The sequence below is a fragment of the Thamnophis elegans genome, chromosome 6 (assembly GCF_009769535.1).
Source record: "Thamnophis elegans isolate rThaEle1 chromosome 6, rThaEle1.pri, whole genome shotgun sequence".
Classification (NCBI taxonomy): Eukaryota; Metazoa; Chordata; class Lepidosauria; order Squamata; family Colubridae; genus Thamnophis; species Thamnophis elegans.
Genome location: NC_045546.1, coordinates 72,129,455 through 72,153,492, shown reverse-complemented (window position 1 = coordinate 72,153,492; position 24,038 = coordinate 72,129,455). Strand labels below are relative to the sequence as shown.

The 24,038-nt window shown below is 36.5% G+C and overlaps 1 protein-coding gene across 1 annotated transcript in view; it reads right to left on the bottom strand.

The window, feature by feature from the left end:
• The window catches only part of CFAP61 (cilia and flagella associated protein 61), a 149,840-nt gene extending 125,868 nt beyond the window's left edge, over positions 1–23,972 (bottom strand). The window contains exons 1-8 of the mRNA XM_032220451.1: positions 23,891–23,972; positions 20,789–20,954; positions 20,539–20,689; positions 18,573–18,649; positions 10,335–10,402; positions 9,238–9,364; positions 2,651–2,783; positions 1,914–2,067 (exon numbers count right to left, since the gene is read on the bottom strand). Coding sequence (XP_032076342.1) covers positions 1,914–2,067; positions 2,651–2,783; positions 9,238–9,364; positions 10,335–10,402; positions 18,573–18,649; positions 20,539–20,689; positions 20,789–20,946 — 868 coding nt within the window. The 5' untranslated portion in view covers positions 20,947–20,954; positions 23,891–23,972. The remainder of the gene's footprint in view (positions 1–1,913; positions 2,068–2,650; positions 2,784–9,237; positions 9,365–10,334; positions 10,403–18,572; positions 18,650–20,538; positions 20,690–20,788; positions 20,955–23,890) is intronic.
• Positions 23,973–24,038: the final 66 nt, after the last annotated feature.

The window sequence follows — 24,038 nt, the reverse complement described above, 5'->3', positions numbered from 1 at the left end:
GGTTAGCCATCACTGAGAGTTAGGGATTGTTCTCCTCCTACCCTTCACCGCCTCTTTTTCACCCCCAGGGTTTCTCCCCCAGTCTTCCACCTCTACCATTTCACCTCTGCTGTTATGGCCCTAGCTGTTCGTCCTGGGTAATGGGACTCAATCTCTTCCATCCCAAGCCCTTCCTCACGGGCCTTTGGGAGAAATACTCTTCACCCCAGCCAGCCAATCAGAGGAAGGGAAGGGAGAAAGAGAGAGGTAGGGAGGTAGAAAGTGTTTTGTGTCAAGTTCCCAGTTGCCTCGGGTCAGAGCTAGAAAATCCTTTGCATTTGCATTCCCCCCACCCTGAAATGTTGTGGAATAGCTAGAAAATCCTTTGCATTCCCTCCACCCCAAAATGTTGGGGAATAGCTAATAAATCCTTTCCATTCCCCCCACCCCAAAATGTGGGGAATAAGTAGAAAATCCTTTGCATTCCTCCCCCCCCCCAAATGTTGGGGAATATTTCTTTGTGCTGAGAGGGCCTTAAAAACCCTGAAATTGGTTTTCTATAACATTGATATAGTGATTGTGTTAAAGTATCAAATTTAAATATTAATATCCTGATTTTATGTCCCCATGGAATTGATGGAATGTTCTTTATATTAGTTCTACTTACCATTTCCATCTTTGGGGAGCAAGTGAATTTGCCAGTTTGTGTGTGGAAAAGGTACCACCAGGACATCTCACAGATAGCAAAACAGGAGCTTTGAAAAGCTACCTGCAAACTCTAACAGTTATGTTGTTGGTATGCGGAAAGGGTACCACCAGGACATCTCACAGATAGAAAAACAGGAGTTTTGAAACACCAGTTTGTATGTGGAAAGGATATCACCAGGACATCTTACAGATAGCAAAACAGGAGTTTTGAAAAGCAAACATTTTTTGGGGGGGAGGAATGCAAAGGATTTTCTCGCTATTCCCCACATTTTGGGGTGGAGGGAATGCAAAGGATTGTCTAGCTATTCCACAACATTTCAGGGTGGGGGGAATGCAAATGCTAAGGATTTTCTAGCTCTGACCCAAGGCAACTGGGAACTCGACACAAAACACTTTCTCCCTCCCTCTCCCTCTCTCTTTCTCCTTCCCTTCCTCCGATTAGCTGGCAGCTAACGGTCTCTTGAGCCCCAAAGGCCGGGGTGAAGAGTATTTCTCCCAAAGGCCCGTGAGGAAGGGCCTGGGATGGAAGAGGCTGAGTCCCATTACCCAGGACGAACAGCTAGGGCCCTAACAGCAGAGGCGAAATGGCAGAGATAGATGATTGGGGGAGAAACCCTGGGGGTGAAAAAGTGGCGGTGAAGGGTAGGAGGAGAACAGTCCCATTCTGATCACTGATCTATAGAGACATGCCAGACATGCAGTTGACCATGTAGGCCTGATTTGGGCTTTATTTCTGAGGGCCCAAGACAGACATCACACCTGCATAGAATATATTTATACCAACAGGGAGAATGGCTAGTCTTGGAAATATGTACCACATTCTTTAGATAGAGAGATAACCGAAAGGCATGTAAAGTAGGAGTTATCTGATATAGAGTTACAGTATATTCCACTGAAGCAGGGATCTTCAAAAACTTACAAGGAAATCAGCAGCTGATTTTTAAAATCGCCTGATGCCTAATAAACAAATTAACTTTTAAGAAACTTAAAAACTAGCTATTATTAAAAATGTCAATTAATCTAACACATTTTTTTGTAAAATTTATGTTTTTCCAAAGTTAATGTAGCTAGTATTTACTTTTCATACACTGTTTTTTATGCACAGTTTCCTCTACGAAAATTATTACTAATACATTTTAAAGAGTATTATGACCCTGCTAGGAAATGTATTAGCCCAATGCATTTTTTAGCAATAAGTTAAATTTTCCAAAATATTTTGAGTTCACCTGTAATTTTAACTGAAATGCATGGTGGTTTAAGTATATCATCTGGATGTGGTTTGCAAAGTCCATGGAAAAGTCTCAAGTCAAAGCAGTCATGAAGCAGCTGTACATTCACTTCAGAACATATACTCATGAACCCAACTGCTACGCCATTATCCTGAAACATCCATTAAAATGCTGTTAAGTTCCTCCACCCAACCAAAAAAGATGGATTCTTATAAGGTAAGAGAAGATACCATTTAACTTCTTGTACTAAAATTCATGCTTGAAAATTCACAGATGATGTCAACCCAATCCTGGATGCTATCTCCACCAAGATGGAGAAGAACCATATCACCAGTAAATCTCAACAAGATTATTATCTGACATGTAATATAAATAAAAGCCTAGAAGGAATCTGAATTGAAGCTCTGTATAAAAGAAAAAAACATGATAAATAATCTGTTTTGAGTAAGATGGCATGTATTTATGTCTCTACTTTTTTTAGGAGTTGTAAAGGACAGTTAATTGAAGTTCTAGAAGCTTAGGAATCCTTCATTTAGAACCCACAGAAGCCCACAGGCAACCTTCTATAGTTAAATCTGCTGCCTACATACAGTACAAAATGATAGGGAGCAATTTCAATCCTAATCAAACTAGGGGTGAAATATTATGAGATATCTTAAATGAATCCAATTTGTCATTTAAAAAACCAGACAAGTAGTTTATCTAGTAACTCTCTATTACTATCAAATGCTTACCTCACAAACTACAGCAATATTATTTTCATCTTGAGCTTCTATCAGTTCAGCAAGGAAATAGTCTCCATAGGTTTGCCTTAGAGTATCATTATGCCGTAAAAAGATTGGGGTGAGATCATCATGGTCTTCTACCCTACAAATGAGATTATCCTTTTAAGAATAACAATAATAATTTAGGATTCTATTTTTGTTTTAAATAATGTAAGTATAATGGATAAACAAAAAACACCAATGAGCAATAAAATATGGACATTTTGCAAGATAGCATAAAATCTTATGCAGAGATGATGGATGGTTATAGGAAATGCAAACTACTTAATCCATTTTAATGTAAAGACTTAATATAATAATATGTAAATTAATATAAGCAACAAGAAAAATGTCTTTCTTCAGCCATTGTTATACAGTACAATCTCAGCTACCAGCATTTGGATTTACATCATAATATGACAGAGTTTTGATTTAACAGCAAACGTAGCACCAAATCAAAGTCTTTCATTCAGATTACCCATCAACACAACTATCCTTAGTTTTTGAACCAATCCACTGGTAGAATTAGTAGTCAAAATAACTGCAAATTCTTTTTAATCCTATGATTAAAATTAATCATATAATTATATATTGAAGGCTACTGGAACAAATAGTATAAGGGTTGTTAAACAATTTTAAAAATGAAAATATAATCTAATAACTGAAATAGGTACCGATTATTATCTAAACATGAGCACATAATCCTAACTCTAAACATGAGCTATGTTAATTGTCAACAGACAAGACAGATTAAATGCAATGCATATTTAAACAAGCTTTGGGTGGATGGGGTCTCATTTGAACTAGGAACTTAAAATATATCTTTACTTGATTGAGCTACATTTATAATAAAGTTTGCCCTTCCAGTTATGATGAATATATTGCATATAAAAGAAATAAATGCCTTACTTTAAGACTCAACAGCAGAAAAATTTCTGGAATGAAATATGATATGTTGTGCTTATGTGGAACAACCAGCTCTGATATAAAATAAAAATACAGTTGTAACTGAATACCCCAGAAGTCATTTCTAATTATTATAACAATCTGATTAGAGAAAAAGTGGGGAGTTTCTGAACACATATGTCATAAAGCAAAGAGAAGGCATTAGAAATCTAGGGGATTTTTAAAATTGAACTGATACAGTATTCTTCTGCCCTATACATAATTGTGCAGTATAATGAAAACATGGTTGCAGGAGATATGCCCAATTATTTAAGGAAAGATTTATATTGACTTTTCTTGTTTTCAAGAATATGGTCAATGGGAAAGGTGTTTCTTAGAGTACCCTTACTGTAGTATCAGTAGTGAAAGAAATAATTCTGCCCTGTTTCAGTTAAATACATACGTTTAAAGAAAAATAAGAAATAAACAGGAACAGAGACTACATAAAATGAAAAAAGGAATATACAAAGGAAGGAAACATCATTTTCTAAGAAGACTCTTGGCCTGGCCAAGTCAAGGATCATAAAGAAGTAAAGAGTCAGACTAGATGTGAGAAGAACCGATAGGCCTTGTTCTGGTAGAAAAAAGCAATGTCAGGACTTAAAAGACTCAGAGATGAAGCTATGAGGTAGTTTTATAAAGAACATAAAAGCTGTAGCTCTACCTCTTCATTGCACTCAGTAAAGACTTTTACATTATTGAATTCCTTAGCTTCATGCTTGTTCCTGAGCCTGGCCTTCGCCTCTAATTTTTCTGAAACCAGGGAGCCTTGCTTAGGAAATAGCGTGATTTTACATTTTCAGGTTGACAAGGCTTTAAAAAATGTGCTGAGAGATTTTCCCTGAATTAAAATAATCTGAAATTCAATACATTCTGAGTCATCTTCAGAGACCTACTGATTTCAGGAAACGCAACTACCGTACTTGCAGTATGTATCAAACTGACTTATTATTCATATTTAACTAAGCTGAAAGTTGATATATGACACTAAAGACAAGGATTATTTTCAAATATTGTATTATTGTTATCATTGGTTAGCATTATTGATCAAGGTTCATTAACTATTTATCATTTTATCACTTTAAAATGCTACCAATGGACAAACATTTTGTTTTAAATTGCTATGAAAACAATGGTATTCAGAAATCTTCCATACTATGTCGAACTGTGGCATACCAAAATTATACAAATAAAAACTACAGTTGCAATATCAATACAATTCTAACTGCATATCTTTTGACTTACACATTCTGCACTAGTCTGAGCATTTTGAAATGGGAAATTTTCTCATATGAAGTCACAAACTAGTTATTAGGCTGCAAATCAATTAGGAAAGTGGAATATACGGATTGGTTATATCAAGGAATATGATTTAGTATCTTAGCCTTGCTTATTGAACAATTCAGGATTTCCAATTTATAAATGTACATGTATATATGCACATATGTATACATGTATCTAAATATATATACCCACAGTATTTATGTGCTACTTAAATTCAAATATATGGTACCACATTGATATCACTTCTTAGTGATCATTTTCACATACTAAAGCATGTACACCACACTCTGTAACTGCATATAATATTTAGAAAAATATGTAGTACAAGATATGTGGGCATTTCATGAGCTATCAAGTAATGTTATATTTTCTCTGAATCATATGCTATTATATATTACAATTACTAATTTATTAGAAGTTGGAAATCTTTTTGATCCTGAAAGTGGCTTGCCAGACTTTCTACAGAAATTTGTTGGGCCCTTTTTTGAATCACTAAAGCAGCTGCATCTTTTTCCAGGCTTGCACAGCTGCTTCAGGATCTGTTCCCAATTATCTCCACATATTGTGTGAACATGACCTTGGAAAAGTTTCTAAAGCAGCTGTGGGGACATGGAAAGAGAGATCACTGTTTAATCACGAAAAAAGCACACTCCTCATTCCCAAAAAAACTGAATTTGCAAGCTGTAATACTAGTCAGATAAGATTAAACATGAATAATATTATAAAAGAATACCCTGCCATAACTATTATTTTTTTAAAAAGGAATAAAATATGGAAAAAATGGAATACCTTGCCATGTTATGTACATTATATACAATATGATATGATATTATGTACATTATATTCAATATGAAATACCTGCCTTTTCATGACTTCGTAACTCTCATAATGCTGGTAAACTAAATATTGGCTTCTCTTTTCTGACAGATTCCATGCTTCTTTTATCAAAAGACTAAGTAGTTCTCACTTGTTTCAATAGGAATCCATCCAGTTTATTGAAAAAATATAGTCTTATATAACATATGGCCCAGCCTTTGTAATAGGTGAGAAGTGAGATCAGCTCCCACCTTCCTGGCCTTCAGGAAGAGCCTTAAAACCTGGCTCTGCCGGCTGGCCTGGGGTACTGATAGGGATGCTTTATGCTGAGAGTGGCTGATAGGGTAGAGAGAAGATCTCCTCCACCTCGATGCTGCTTGTCTTGGTTTTTAGTCTTCATTTAATCTTTTGTAATGTTAATCATTTTGTCTTTTTATCATTTTGTAAGCCATTCAGAATTGCTGCAAAAGTGAGATGGGTGGCATATATTGTAAATTTAATAATAAATAAATAAATACCATGGACTTACTTTCTTCATATTTAGCAATAATGTATTTTGTACTTTTCTTAGAGTATGAAATAAACAATTTATAGGCAGATTACTTAAGAGTTTTTTTTAGTACCTGTACCAAATATTTGAATGATGAGAGTTGCACATTTACCAAGAAGTGTTAACAATGGCTTAGCACTATGGCTCACAACAGACTTCTTTATTGTACATTTCATCAAGACTTTCTTATTATTTTAAGAAGAGTATTGATTATTTAATTGAATCCAGTTCTTTGTCATCTTTGAAGACAACAGTCTTCCCAAAGTGGCTCACAAACTAAAACAAATTGTAAAAGCTAATAAAAGTCTATTAAAATAAATATTTCTTCTATTTGGGACTCTTAGCATGGGACCAGCTTGTTAGGGAATTCTATGGATAAACACAGTACTTAAAGATATAACTTAATAATTTTTTGCAAACAGAATTATTTATCTGCTTCAAGCAAGAAAAACAGATTTTACATATAGGGATCACCAGGTGCACAATATGAGAATCAAATCAGTTTAGCGAAGTTGAGGAAAGTAGTATGTGAATATAAAGTGAATGTATAGAAAGATTGCTTAATGTTTTATTGAATTATTGTAATATGAATTAAGTAATATGAATTATTACTTGGAACATGCCAAAACTGAGATCATTTATCCATACAGCCATATTCGATTAACATGATCTAACAATTATAAAACAAACAATTCAACAAGAAATATAATTCAAGTTTTATAGGTTTTTGAAGCATCCTCAGTTTTGCTAAGTTCTAACTCCTCCCATGAAGTGAAGAAGGATATTTCAGCATTTAAAAAATAAAGTTCTGTCATGTCTGCCAGCAGGGGTGGGTTTCAACCGGTTCGCGGCGGTCCCTGCGAACCGGTTGGTCAGCGAACCCGGAAGTAAGTAACTTCCGGGAACGGCGAAGGGCCCAGCCGCCCGCCCGCGCTTCTTACCCGGTTTTGACGAGTTCTGCGCTTCCACGCATGCGCAGGACACATACAGCGCCTGCGCGATCCTCCAGGAGCAGCTGGAGCATCGCACAGACGCTAGTACGCATGCATGCACCGTGCGCGTGCACGAGGACGCCGCCAGCCCCGTTCCAACCGAACCGGTTGGAACGGGGCGAGAAACCCACCCCTGTCTGCCAGCTATCAATAATAGTAATTAAGCAACAATAGACTCTAAGATCCAGGGCCACATAAAAATGCACTCCTAAAGATGTTCTATGATATCTATAGGATAATCCACTATTAAAATATATATCTTTCCATAGATAGAACATAGAAGAATGGGATGAGATTTGATTCAGATTGATGATGGATTTTATGAGCTCCTTTGGACAAACCTCCACAAAGCTTCCTAGATAACATTTGAGTTGATTTCTGGTCTATTATTATTATTCACCCATATCACAACAAATGCTTGATGAAATATTTTTTTTTTACCAACACACATTATTTCATCAAGTATTTGGATTTTTGGATAACAATTATTGTTTCAATTATTTGAATGTAAATTGGTTTTTCTTGTCAAAGTAGAAATTGCTAGTTGCAAATACTAGTATTTATATATTTGTATATTTTCTTTTATATAAAGCACACACGTGTTTAGATGTACACAAGTACTATTTGTATAACTGGCCATAGGCTTCCTGAAATATATTTGTATACATAATGTAAAATTAACTATACTTTTTTTAAAAAAAATAAAGCAAGCTATAATAGTAAGTTACACAAAGGATGGAAAGTGTATTCAGTTCTTGCTAAGAGTGAATTATGTTTTTCTAGCTGGTGATTGTAAAAAGTTTCAAATACCTTACACACTGGATTTTTGGGCAGAAATCTTTAAATAAGCCAAAGGTCCTTCAAAGATTAAAGTTTTAAATTAGCCAGCCTTTATTCATTCATTATATTGCTTACCTATTCCACTAATTATGATATAAGAGAACTAAAAAAAGCTGGATTTTTCTTTCTTGTTGTCTCTGTCTTTTTGTTTTGTTAACCCCAATTTCACTAAATGCCGTACACTAACGAACCCAAGATCTATTTTAAAAGGTCTATGATGACCTCTGGTGGTCAATTAATGATTGGTTACTCCCAACTCATTGACTACCTGTCAGAATGCGAAGAAACCCATATAATTAAATGATTTTTTTCAAGAAACGAACTATATGGCATAAGCATGTGAAGTTGATAAATGTGATAGTAATGCACTTTTCTTCTTTCTTTCAATATTAAATGCCTTTTAAATATGTTTCGAAGTAGAGATATGAGAAGACACTTGCACATTTAGCCAGTTACCATAGAAACTAAACAAGCATCTCAGTGCTGTCATTTCAAACTGCTTTTGAGAGAATGTTTCTCTTCCTTCAACAACAAATTACATTAGTTTCATGATCATCATCACAAAGTTAGTAACTAGCATGTCAGAGACATTTTTCTCTTCACAAGTACAAATTCCGTAAGATAAACCACCAATTCCCATGTCGAAAAGCCATTCCAGTGAATCAGGTAAGAATCACGCAAAAAATTAGGTATTATATACTATTTGAAAATCCTGCAGTAGCCCAAAATCCAAACATTAAAATAGTAAATACTGACAGCATAATAATGTCAGTTATTATCATAGAAAATATTCATATTACAATTTTATAACTAAATGGAGTGCCAGCGGACTCTGGTCATTACTGAATTAAAACTGAGAAGATTCAATATTAGGTCCATTCTCAGCCATGGAAATTCATTCTCAGCCCAAGAAATGTGGCAGGATTTTTGTAGGGAAGAATTGGAATGGAATCATACCAATAAGACAAACAAACAAATACATTAATGAAACAAGAGCAAAAACGCACATTGGAATAGAATGTCATAAAAGGTGCATAAATGCATTAAGGATGATTAAGGAACATTGAAAGACACAAATGAAGATACCAACAAAAGATTAGTTCCCTCTCACACATAATGCAGAATATTACCTGGCACAGCGAGTATACAACTGGGGACAATAGTGATGCCTGTGTGACACATGGAGGGAATATTCCATAATCAGAGATGAATTAATAGGATTCATCATGGGCTCAAAAGCTACTGCCAAATCTATACCTGAAGACAACAAACATGTAGAAAAGGTAACTCACAGACTGCATTGACTCTTCAGCTATACTTCACTAAATATTGTTTCTAATGTCTGGTATTAAAATTACTATTAATTTAAGTGTTTAAATAAAGAGTGTTGTCCCAATAGTCCACCTGCATCTCCTCAGCACTTAGATTATCACACTACTAAAATTCAAAGGCAAAAATCAAAATCAAGTATTTGAATGGGAGCAGGAGGCCCTCAGCGGCCTCTAACTCCGATTCCTGTCCTTCAAATGCTGAAAAAAAATGTTCCTCCTGTAACTTAAACCCTTCTTCTGGTAATGTGGTTTACAGTCATCTGGGAAATCAGGAGGTTAAATTGCAATTCCCAGTCTTGTTATTTACTAAGAGAGGAAGCAAAAATTATAAACCAGTAATGGTTAGGTGATTCATTGAATTATTGTCATCCATTTTTATTTTTGTACTTATTAATATCAAAAGCCAGTAAACAAAATAGATTACTATAAACAGCAGACAGCATTTCAACAAAATCCCTAATAAAGATAGGAATATATTTCAAATACATCCTAATTCCTTTGTATATTTATTATTCTTTTTGGTAACGGGATTTATTCTTATTATATACTGTTGTATATAATTCTGTTGTAATATACATTTCCCTTAATTGAATACATTTTTATTACTTTGATATTTTTTCCAGCTAGATTCTTAGTGCCAAACATTGCCAATGCATGTTCAAGATCAATAGCTTGTTTGCTTTTAGCATTCCAAATGTAATTGATCATATGACAGAATAATAATTATCTAGCACATGGAAAGTTCTGATGAATCTGCTTGTTCTGATACTAACAGAGGTAGTAAATAATAGAGGTAGCACTTATTTGAGTCTGCTGCTGATTTCTTAAAATTGCATTGGATCAATGAAAAGGGAGAAAGGTTTTAGGAGCCATAAAGAACTTAAACAAATCCTTACCTAAGTCCTCTTGAAATGGTATGAAGAGAAATATGAAATGTAATTCTGGTACAGTTTTAAAAACAGTCCTGTGAACAATATTGTATTTTATTTATTTTCTGTTTATTTTAGGTAAACAAATTATTGTACACCATAATAAGAGACATGTTTTAATTTTCTTTACCGAAGTAGAATGATCAGCAAGATAATATTTTCATATAATCTCTACCAAAAAATAGATGTATGTTCAGAGCACAGGAATCAAGTGAACATATGAAATGGTGTCATATAGGCAAGATCACAAATATTTGCAAGATGGGAGCTGCCATTCTAAGAAGCTAAAAGACCAAAAATTAACTTAACTAATTTTCTGGAGAATTCATGCAAGATGTTCCAAGACTTGTATCTTTTTTTTTAAAAAACACCTCAAAACATTTTATTTTTATTTTTTACTTTAAATATAAATGGGAAAGTGGCTGCAGTGAGTGCTGTGTTGCTAATCCCGAGATTAGGCTTGCAACATATGAATGTGGTAAGTAAATTTATTGAACTATGGATTATATATACATGACTGCTGTTCTGGTTATAGTTCCATGTCAAATTCAAGATGAAGTCTAGATCAACAGATTTTTTATAACAGATCTTCCACATGTTTATACAAAGCTATGCCCAGTTTACTGAGAACATTTCAGGAAGAGAACTATGTTAATGTGGGATAACCAAAATTCAAAAGGGGGTCGGTAACTCCTTTTAAACTAATTCATTTTTATTTTAAGGCATAAATTTAAGCTTTGTGATGAACTGAGATGTAGCTCATGAAAGATTATGCCTTAACCTTAATGCCTTAAACATAAGATAAAAATGGCACTGTAAGACTAAGAATTCTTCTAATTTTTGGTCAGCCTACTGAGAAATGCCAATTTTTTATATTAGTAAACATTTTTGAAAATATTTACAGATTGTGTGTGTGTGTGTGTGTATTGTGTCACAACCCCTGGTATGCCCAAATATGGGGAGGAGCATACTGCTTCCCTTTTCTGTCTATCGGCTCACTCTGGGAGCCATCCAGGCAGAAAGCCATTTTTTTATGTTGCCTTGTTACATTTGTGTTGCATTTGTGCTGATAAATAAATAAAGGGAGACTAGTATAGATCTATTTCAAGCTATTTAGCTCTCATCAGCTAGCAGTTATATTAGCCACTAAGCCACAGGCTCTCCTCCTTTATCAGCTAAACCAGGGAAATAGGTATGTATTGTGTCACAACTCCTGTATGCCCAATATTACAATATTAGGCAGTTATATTAACCACTAAGCCACAGGCTCTCCTCCTCTTATCAGCTTGGGCATACCAGGGGTTGTGACACAATACATACCAATTTCCCTGGCTTAGCTGATAAAAGAGGAGAGCAAATGCAACACACACAGACGCACTTGTAAATACATTCAAGTACTTCTCTCACAAGGAACACTACTAGTGGTCAAAACAAAATGTGACAACATTTTGGACCAGAGGAATGCTGTTGATATAATTTACTTGGACTTCAGTAAGACATTGATAAAGTAGACCATAACCTACTACTTGATAAAATAGAAAAATGTGGGTTAGACAGCATCACCACCAGATGGATTCGTAACTGGCTGACCAACTGCAATCAACATGTAGTCCTCAATGGAACTGCATCTACATGGAGGGAAGTATGCAATGGGGTACCCCAAGGCTCTGTTTTAGGCCCAGTACTCTTCAACATCTTCATCAATGATTTGGATGAGGGGATAGATGGGGAACTCATCAAATTTGCAGATGACACCAAGCTAGTAGGAATAGCCAACACTCCAGAAGATAGGCTTAAAATACAGAAAGATCTTGACAGACTTGAACATTGGGTGCTAACAAAATGAAATTAAATGGTGAAAAAAGTAAGGTTCTATATTTAGGCAAGAAAAACAAAATGCACAGGTACAGTATATGTAGTACCTTGCTCAATAGTAGTAACTGTGAGAGGGATCTTGGAGTCCTAGTGGACAATCATTTAAATATGAGCCAGCAGTGTGCTGCAGCTGCCAAAAACACCCAACACAGTTCTAGGCTGCATTAACAGAGGGACAGAATCAAGATCACGTGAAGTGTTAATACCAATTTATAATGCCTTGGTAAGGCCACACTTGGAATACTGAATCCAGTTTTGGTCGCCACGATGTAAAAAAGATGTGGAGACTCTAGAAAGAGTGCAGAGAAGAGCAACAAAGATGATTAGGGGATTGGAGACTAAAACATATGAAGAACAGTTGCAGGAACTGGGTATGTCTAGTTTAATGAAAAGAAGGACTAGGGGAGACATGATAGCAGTGTTTCAATATCTCAGGGGTTGCCACAAAGAAGAGGGAGTCAAGCTATTCTGCAAAGCACCTGAGAGCAGGACCAGAAGCAATGGGTAGAAACTAATCAAGGAGAGAAGCAACTTAGAACTAAGGAGAAATTTCCTGACAGTTAGAACAATTAATCAGTGTAATTGATTGAACAGAGATCCTACCTAGGAAATTGTCAGATAACAAAGGAACGAGCCTGTTAATTGTTTAATGGTCAAAGAAAGTTAAGCAGGCCCCTCCCCAATGGATCTAGCAGTTAAAAATGATGGGCGGAAAGTTTGTATTCTCAGACTTGCAAGATTCTGTTAATGAAGCCTTACAATATACTGTGTGCACAATTATTAGGCAAGCTGTATTTTGGAGGATTAATTTTATTATTGAACAACTACAGTGCTCTTGGTCAATCAAAATGTTAATAAACCCCAAACCTGAATATTTAAGAAAGGAAAAGTGAGGTTATGGTTTTCTTAGGAGAATATGTGTGCACAATTATTGGACAACTATCAGTGTGCAGCAGTGGTGGGTTGCAGGCGGTATGCCCTGGTACGGGCGTACCGGAGCCTGCCCAGAGCACCGGGTACCGTTCTGGTACGGTGCTCCGGAGGGCCCACCTGCCCGCCCGCACTCCTTATCTGTCTTTAAAGTCTTCTGCGCTTCCGCACAAATGTATAGCATGTACAGCGCCTGTGTGATGCTCCACTGAGCAGCTGGTACAGCGCCTGTGTGATGCTCCGCCAAATAGCTGGAGCGTTGCGGTAGCTTGCGAAGGTGTTGCTGGACGGCAAATGCATGCGTGCACCACGCACGTTCATGTGGAGGACGTCGGGCCCTGTTGCAAACGTACCGGTTGCAATGGGATCCGAAACCCACCACTGGTGTGCAGAATTATTATGCAACTAAATTAAAAATTAAAAAATCCCACCTCACTCATTTATTTTCATCTGTTAAAGTGAGAATATTTACAAATAAAATTTACAAGTAAACATTTCTGACAGTTCAAAAGAAAAATCAGTGATCAATATAGTCTCCCTTCTTTTCAATAACAGTCATAAGCCTTCCATTCATGGAGTCTATCAGTTTCTTTTTTAAAAAGTTTTTTTTATTTTTTATTTTCAAAACAAACACAACACATAAAATCTTCCTTTTTTACATACTGTAGAAAGTGTATCAGTTGGTTATAAAAAACTTTCATTCATCTCTTCCACAGTCATCAAGCATAATTTATATTAACTCAAGTATTTTAACTCAGATATTTATACATATTACTGTCATCATACCTCCATTTTCATTTGACTATAGTTGTTTAAATGTCCTTCATCATAAAATATAGCAAGGTTTAATACATAACTACATACTGGCATTACATTTACTATTTCTAAAATCCTCCAATGACACTAAATCCTTATGTCCTAATCTAGCTAAACCTCCATAATATTTAGTAACAAAGTTTTCTATCCTTCTTTCCAAATCGCTGTTTACAATTTACATCTCATTTCCTTATATTGCACCCATACATATATGTTATTATCATTATCACTCCTTTATTTGACTATATCCTGCTTCATATCATTTTCCCCCCAGTAATCAAAACTTAACTGAATCTAACTTAATTCTTTTTTTTTATTATTATTAACCTTTATATATAATCCAAAAGGGTTTCTAATCTTCCTTTCATGGGTGCCATTCAATATTCCTATCCAGTTATTACTTATCGTAACACTACACATTGTATACATTATTATCATTATCAATTATTTATTTAACTATATATACTATCACTAAATTTTGTTAAGTTTAGCTAGTTTTAAATTATACTCTTCCAGCTATCAACCTGTATCTTTCCAGTAACAAAACAGTGTCATATCTTCTGCCATTTGTGACATGAATCCTCTAATCATCTCCTTAATAAGCTTTGTATGGACTCCTCTTAGCAACTCTTTGCTTATAAGATCTCTCTTGTAATTTCGATGCCCTTCTTCTGTTTCCTTTTATCTGCTTATCTTTGATTGTCGGTGGTGTTATCAAAACTATTGCTAATAAGATTTCTCTAAGATCATAAATTCTTTTATTTTTTCCTCTTCTGTATCTTCCCATCTGGGGTAAATTTCCCCTCCATTTAATTCTTCTTTCAGTATTCCACTCTTTCCATTTTCAGAAACAAACCAATCACCATAAGTCTCAGCAATTTTAATTTCTTTATATTCATTTTCCTCTTCAATTTTTTGGATTTTAACCGCCACTTTTTCCATTTGATGAACATCTTCAATTTCTCAGTCATATTTTACTGTTAGATGCACTAAGTAATCCAACTTCTTCTCTATCCTCTCATTTGTGTTTGATAATTTCTATATTTCTGAGAATATCTTTTGCAGATTTAAAACTTCTTTCTGGTGTCGAAATTGCGCCATGATTTCCGGCTGACAAATACTGCTACTCTAGCTTAGAAGGTTTTAGCAGAATTAAGCATCACAATAACATTTCACCTTTCTCTGGTTAAGAATCTATTTCAAAGGGACATCTGTATGTTTTTTTTCTTCTTATCACTCACTATAAACAAGCTGAGTCCTTGAAGTGCCAAGCCAAGATAATCAGTGAAAAAAGTATTTCATTTCCAATACACAAACATCTAGCTTCCGAGTAGCAGCATTACAAAATTACAATGTTACCATTTCTTTGTTTCTTTTTGTAATCTTTTTGTATTTCAAGTTTTAAAAAAAAGGTCCGATTTCTAAATGAGTTAGAAAAGCACCCACAGTAATAAAAGAGGAGAGTTTTAGTCCATATATTACGGAGAGTAGTAAAAAAAAAAATAGAAGGAAACTTAATCCATTCATTTTAAAAAGCTTGGATAAATTCCATCCATAAAAATAGCATTTAAAAAGTAAGATAACCCACTGTTCAAAACCAGTCCAAATTTAATTCCACTGCTTATTTCTTCTGTTCTCCAGTTTAAATTAATTTTAAGTTTATTTATAGGCAGTCACTTTTAAAACAGTAAAAATTCCTCACCAGCTGAAAACACTTTCTCTTCCCATATCCTTCCGTTTTGGAGCCGTCCCGACCTCATCAGCCATTTGGCTGGATTTTTTGTCACCGGCTTGAAGAGTTTCTCTTGGATCAATCAGAGACTTTGCGATATCCCTGTGATCAGCAAGATGTATTCTTCCTGTTCACCGTCTCTATGGGACGGTTTAAGTCTGTTTGGACCACCCAAAGACAAAAGTGTCAACTGCGTTCTCAGAGCATTGAGATTGCACGTTGCGTTGTCGCGACTTCGGCTCCTCCCCAAGTCTATCAGTTTCTTAATCTGTTGATGATCAACTTTTTGTGCAGCAGCAACAACAGCTTCCCAGACACTGTTTAGAGAGGTGTACTGTTTTCCTTAAATCTCCCATTTAAGAAGGGCCAACAAGTTCTCAATAGGGTTTAGGTCGGGTGAGGAAGGGGGCCATGTCATTATTCTTTCATCTTTAAGGCCTTTACTGACTAGCCACACAGTGGAGTACCGTATTTTTTGGAGTATAAGACTCACCGGAGTATAAGATGCACCAAGGTTTTGAAGAGGCAAATTAAAAAAAAAGTTTTTGTACTCTGAAAACCTCTCAAAAACGGCCTGTTTTTTTCCAAAACGGGCCCATCCCCCCCCAAAAGGCATGAATAGCCTTTAGGGGGCTTGCAGAGTGCTCCTGGGAGTTGGGGGGGGGGCAAAAATGAGCAAAATACGGCCCATTTTTCGTTTAAAAAAGGGCATGGATAGCCCTTATAGAGCAGCGATGGCGAACCTTTTTTGGCTCACGTACCATAAGGGGGGGAGCGCAGGGGGAGTCATGCATGAACATGTCGCATCCATAATGCAATGCGCGACACTCCCCCCACCCCAGAATGCATGTGTGCATAACAGGCACTCCCCATTTTTTGCATGCTGTTTTTGCCCTCCCCAGGCTCCAGAGGTTTTATAGGAGCCTGGGGAGGGCAAAAACAGCCTTCCCCCCCCCCCCGGAAGTCACTTCCAATTTGCTCATGGGACCGTTTTTAGTCCTCTGGAGCCTTCAGGGACCTTCAGAAGGCTTCCCTGAAGGCTCCGGAAGACTAAAAACAGCCCTATGAGCAAACCGGAAGTCACTTCCTGTTTGTCTGTTGGGTCGTTTTTCGTCCTCCGGAGTCTTCAGGGAAACCTCCGGAAGGCCTGAATGCTCTGGAGGGCTTAAACTCGCCTTACGAGCAAAACGGAAGTCCGTTCCCGAACTTCCAGTTTGCCCATAGGGCCAGTTTTTTTGTGCTCCGAAGGCTTCAGGGAAGCTCCTGAAGAGTCCGGAGGGCCTTTGGAGGGAGGCGGTTTTTGCCCTCCCCAGGCTCCTATAAAGCCTCTGGAGCCTGGGGAGGGTGAAAAATGCCTTTAAAAAAGGCTGAACTCAGCTGGCCAGCATGCCATAGGTTTGCCATCCCAGTTATAGAGTGCTCCGGGGGGGAGGGGGTAAAAATGAGCAAAAAATGGACCATTTTCTGCCTTCCTCAGCACCCAAGAACTCTCTACAAGCCTATGCACGGCCATTTTGGTGAAGTGGGTGGAGTTTTGGGAGGAAAAAAAATGCTGTATTCTACGTATAAGACACACCCAGATTTTCAGCCTCTTTTTTGAGGGGAAAAAGGTGCGTCTTATACTCCGAAAAATACGGTACTTCGAAAATCATAGTCTTCTTAAAAGATTCAGACTTTTTCCTGTAGCACTGCTTGAAAAAAGTGTCTTCTAAAAACTGACAATGGGTTTGGGAGTCAATTTTGAGTCTACCTGCAACCCAAAAAGGTCCAAGTAGCTCATCTTTCATAATACCAGCCCATACCAGTACCCCACCTCCACCATGCTGGCATTTGAGTCAAGTGGAGCTCTGGAGCCACGGGCTCATCCATCTGGTCCATCAAGAGTCACTCTCATCCAATCAGTCCATAAAACCTTTGAAAAATCTCTCTTCAGATATTTCTTGGCCCAATGTTGCTGTTTCAACTTATGTGTCTTGTTCAGCGGTGGTCGGATTTCAGCCTTCCTTACCTTGGCCATGTCTCTGAGCACTGAACACCTTGTACTTCTGGTCACTCCAGGTAGGCTGAAATATGGCAGCACTGGAGGATAATGAGTTCCTGGTAATTTCATGTTTGATTCTTCTCAAATCCTTGGCAGTTAAGGTGCGTCTTTTTCCCCCAATATGTTTCTGGCAACCCTGTTGACTATTTGCAACAAAACGTTTGATGGTTCTGCGATGACGCCCCAATATCTTAGCAATTTCAAGAGTGCTGCATCCCTATGAAAGACTTGTTACAATTTTGACTTGAATTTCTTTTTTAGTCCATTTTGCCTGAAGAAAACAAGTTGCCTAATAATTATGCATACCTTGATATAGGGTGTTGATCTCCTTAGTCCACACCCTCCCTCATGACACAAATAGATATCACCTGAAGTGCTCATATCCATTAAGCATTTAAGTTTATACAGCTTGGAGGTAGAAAATATGCATACAAAGGATAATATGGTCAAAACACTCAGTTGCCTAATAATTGTGCACATGGTATAGAGTAGCTGTAGTTCATCTAGTTGCATTTCCTATTTGGTTTACCAGGAAAGCTAACAAAAAGATACTCAAATATCTGGTATACATCAAATAAATACATACATAAATTCAACAAGGGCTGACAATTGCTTTGCAAATACCCAATAAACAGAAATACACATTGACATATTATTAATTTGAAAGAGAACTACACTGCAATTCCCTTCTTTGAATAAGCTTTGCAATCTTTCAAAATAGAACTACTAAACCGAAATGTATTAGAATTCAATGTCAAGGACAGGTTGAATCTTAAAATTCCCATACAGGATCTTCACAAAATTCACTTACTTCAGAATTTCATGACAACAATGGACTGCATATTCATCAGTTGCTACAAATAGATGCATAAATAGTGTATTTAAAGGCTGTGAATAAAAAAAAAGTTACGAACTTAATAAAAACATTTCATTTTAATAAAATAACTTTAGCTTTGTTCTTGTAAAAATGAATGCAACACTGCAACAAACTACTCTAGTATTTTAGTTGTGGAAAAAATGTAAAGGATTTTTTAAAAAGTTCACTATATTTTGTTATCCTTTTCTCAAGTTATTGTATTACCTAGAAGTATATGTTGACTTGGGGTAAACAGAAAAGCTGACTGTATGTATGTATGTATGTATGTATGTATGTATGTATGTATGTATGTATGTATGTATGTATGTATCATGCTGTTCCCTTTCTGCATAAACATTTTACACATAGCACTGAAAAGGAGTAATAAAAAAGCCAAAAAAACCCAAAGATCTTAGATAAGAAAAAGAAATATAAATCTAATTTAATGAACATTGTTCATACCTTTCATATCGTTCATACCTTTCTATCCTTGAAGGCTGCATTCTTGTTTCCGCCATATCATAGAAGTAGATGGACTTTTGTTCTTTAAACTCTCTTTGAGCATCTGATGACTTCTTCAGCTTTCCCCTCCCTCTTGATCTACTGTTTTACATCTGTGATAATTGGCTTATTTGTAATCTATTCCTTTTCTAGTGACCCCGAGCATGGAATTTGCTTTCTTTATGCACGCTGTGCAGATGATCTGAACTATCACTCTGATAGACATAACTGTAAAAATGCTAACATTGAATTGTATTTGCTGTTTATTAACCCAGTCACCAAGCTTGTGATGTTTCTTTTGAGATTTTTTACAATCCATTTGGTTTTTGCTTCCAAAACTGAGAAAAATTTGTGTCATCTGTAAATTTTATTTCCTTATTAGATGTGCAGAATTCTGAATCATTTATGAACAACTGAATGATGCTGGGACCCAAATACTTGCAGGATACCATTTCTTACCTTCTTATTCCATTACACATATTTCCCATTTATTTTCCAACTAACTTTCATCTCTATATTCATGATTCAACTCTATTCACCAACATGTTCTCTTTAAATCAAAAGAAATGTCTTTCTTATATCCATACATTTCTTAAGTACACAATAAAGAACAATAATCTGGTCTACACATCAACTGCCCCAAAATAAAGCTATGCTATATTTCTGAGATCTGGTTCATTATCACCTCTTCTACCCCTTCAATCAGAATGCTACAAAACGTTGCCTCAAACACTTACCAGACTAATTCCACTATAGTTTTTGTACTCACGCTTGCTACCTTTCCTATTGCAAAAGGAAACATAATGGTTTCCTTCTTATGCTGAAACACTCCATAATTATTATAAACTCCATAAACTATTTATAATTCAAAATATCCACTTATATTTATCTGTGTGCAACTATTTCACATTTCAATGTCATCAATGCATTTATTATTGTTGACATTATTTTTGTGGACGCTAACAGAGGTTTTGTCTTGCCTCTGGAGAATACTGGTAATTTTGTTAACTCTGGGAAAAGTTATTCACTCTCTCACATCTCTTCTTGAAGATTGCCCTCATCCTTTCTTTAGAATTTATATTTGGAAAAATTAAGTGTTAAAGGTGATACTTGGAAAAAAACCTTTGGAATTTTTAATAGCCAGAGCCAGATCTACACATTACTAATTATAAATAAATAAGGACAAAAAAAGTGTGTGGTCTTATTCTGTCTGTCAAACAAAGCTAACAATACTTGGGGTTAGACTTCAGAAGACAAGGGTATAAAATCAAGGAATACTAGCAAATAAAGTCATTTTTTCATGTTTTCTTGTAATTTAAAATAAAAATAGAATAAAATGTATTATGCATTTATTCCTCTGAGAACATACAAAAATGAATTAGAATTAGAATTTTTGAGTGAAAAAAATGTCCATACTTACTGTACACTTTGTCTCAGGATAGTTTTGTTTCATATATGTTTCCCAATTAGCTTCATCAACAATACCCCAGTTAGGATAATCCAAAAATGCAGCATGAGCAACACTTACATTTTTGTCATTAATCACAGTCACTGCAAGATTAGTTTTTTCTCTGTAAAATAAATGTTATGTTTTTGAAGTGAAATTAGTAAAAGAGAATTCGATTTATTTATTTTATATAATGAGAAGGTGTTATAATGGTGTTACTTACAAAAGATATATGACATTAATCCTGCCAAACAATCTTTCTGTATCATATTTCATAAGATTGATAATATTAGGAATATCATGGGATTCTGTCCTTCTGGTATTTAATACAAATAAAGATGCTGGTGTAGATGAGATTCTTGCAGATGAGAAGGAAGACATTGTGCATACTGTAACAAAACAATAACCAAATATTCCACTTGAATAATGCTACTTATCACCAAAGATATTACTGAAATGGTTCCAAAATTAATCTCCAGAAATATTTTAAAGTCACAACATTCCTTAAATATTTCAGTCAAGAAATTAAACCTTACAGAAGTACATTTAATTTATAATTCAATAGTGCCTATTTCAAAGTAAACAGTAAGCTGAATTTTAGTATGTAACCAGAACACCCATGAATTATTGGATCATTATTTTGGAAGTATTTCCTTACCAGATTCCTCAATGGCTTCAACAATGGCAGAGTTTCTAATGTACTTCAAAAGTTCTTATGAATTTAGGGAAATAGTCAGATATATCTGTCCTATAAATATCCCAGGTTGAACTATATAGCACTTAGCACTTATAGACTTATATACTGCTTCACAGCCCTCTTTAATTGGCTTACAGAGTCAGCATATTGCTCCCAACAATCTGGGTCCTCATTTCACTGAACTCAGAAGGATGGAAGGCTCAGTCAACCCTGAGCTGGTCGGGATCAAACTGCTGGCAGCCATCAGAATTAGCCTCAACACTGCATTATAATCACTGCACCACCACTGCTGCAAGCTAATTGCACAATCAAACATCAGTAGTTCACCATAGGAAATGTTTTATGACATTTTGTACTATGACATAAAATGCTTTATGATTTTTATGAATTTCTATGTTATGTTTCAAACATTTTTTCAAATTTCAGTACTACAGGAATCATGGGTCTTGAATTTTAGATGTATTATGTAAGTTAGCCCATTTGAAGTATTTTGGCTCAAAACTTTTACCCTAAGGTTTTGCCCAGTTAAATGTTATAGAAATAGGTTAAAGAAGTGTGTAGATAGATATTCCAGGGTTATGGTTAGGGATCTCTGATAAGCAGGATGTATCATATAAAATAATAAAGTAGTGGAATCCTATATTTAAATGTTAGTAGAATAGATCAGAGGTGGGTTGCTGCTTGTTCGCCCCGGATCGGACGAATTGGTACTGACTGCAGCAGTGGGAGGCTCCGCCCAACCGCCTATATGCTTCTGCGTATGCGCGCAGGAGAGAACTGGTAGTAAAATAAATTGCAACCCACTACTGGAATGGATCATACACTTAATAAATTTAAGTAAGTGAAACAACAATAATCAAACAAACTAGCACAGTCTCGATTGATACTATATATTTAAAACAAGACTCTCAAACTTTGATGGATGTAAAATTAAGAGTGAATTATAGAGGCTTTCTAAAGTTTGGCTAGAGTGGCAGAAAATTGTTTGTTAACAGTCATCATCAGGGCTCAGTCTTTAGAAATATATTTTAATGTATTGGGGGGAGCTAATGTATTTAGCAAGCTTGATTTCTTGGTTCGTATTTCTGTAGTTTTCTTGGCAGTTTTTAATTAATTTATTTATATCCTACCTTTGTTACTTACAACTCTGTGAGATGAGTTGGGTAAAAGAGAATGCCTGGGCCAAAGTCACCCAGCTGGACTAGGACTCACAGTCTCCGGCTTTCTAGGCTGGTGCCTTAACCACTAGACCAAACTGACAATTGTTATCTTCAAGTCTCAGAATTCCCCAGCCAGCGAATGCTGGCTGGGGAATTCTGGGAGTTGAAATCCAGACATCTTCAAGTTGCCAAGGTTGAGAAACACTGTCCTAGGATTTTTTTAAAAATTTCCCAGACTTAAGCTAATGATATTCCCTGGAGTCTCCCATCTGCATACTGCCAGCTCTAACCTGCCTACCTATTCCAACATTTTGCCTCCTAATCAACTAGCCTAGAGCAGTATTTTTCAACCTTTTTTGTGCAAAGGCACACTTTTTTCATGAAAAAAATCACAAGGCACACCACCATTAGAAAATGTTAAATTTTTTTAACTCTGTGCCTATATTGACTATATATAAAGTAATTCTCCCACGGCACACCTTACACTATGTCATGGCACACTAGTGTGCCACGGCACAGTGGTTGAAAAACACTGGCCTAGAGCCCTGTACTTACAAGTTGAACAATCATCACTAACTAAAAAGAGCCGAGGTGGCGCAGTGGTTAAATGCAGCACTGCAGGCTACTTCAGCTGACTGCAGTTCTGCAGTTCGGCTGTTCAAATCTCACCGGCTCAGGGTTGACTCAGCCTTCCATCCTTCCGAGGTGGGTAAAATGAGGACCCAGATTGTTCTTGTGGGCAATATGCTGACTCTGTAAACCGCTTAGAGAGGGCTGAAAGCCCTTGTACTTGTACTTGACGCCTCTTCACCCATCGTGGGTATAGGCGACTTCCATGGAAATTTGACGCCAAATTTGAAAGCCCTATGAAGCGGTATATAAGTCTAACTGCTATTGCTATTGCTATTGCTACACATGTAACTATGGTTCCTATCCCATGATCGGCTAGATCAGAGGTAGTCAACCTTTTTATACCTACCGCCCACTTTTGTATCTCTGTTAGTAGTAAAATTTTCTAACCGCCTACCGGTTCCACAGTAAATGGTAATTTATAAAGTAGGGAAGTAACTTTGCTTTATAAAATTTATAAAGCAGAGCTACAGCAAACCCCTACCAGCTCACCATGAAAGCCTGAACGCCCACTAGTGGGCGGTAGGGACCAGGTTGACTACCACTGGGCTAGACCCTGCCCCTTGCTTAATACATCCTCTTTTAAAACCAAATTGAGATTTTAATCCAAATACAACAGAATTCTCAAAGCCCACGGGGGGGGGGGGGGAAAGGATTTTTGCAGTGCCAGAATAAACATCCAGGTTGATCATTGCTCTGCTTCTATTCCCCACCAGTGTCATGGGAATTTCTGGCGAAGAGAACCCAAAGAGTTTCGAGAAATAATACTTGAAAGAGCAGAGCTGGACAGGGTGGCTAAAGGCCCGTTTCCAACTGTAGGAGTCGATCCACGGCTCACCTCCCCAGGAGCGGCCACTTTTCAAGACCGGGCGCGGGAGCTCCGCCGAACAAAAAAAAAAAACCACAGCTCCGCTGCGGACGCCGAATCCACTCCACGGAGCTGTTTGTCTGTTCCCATGGCAACCAAAAGCCCAACCTTCTACGGC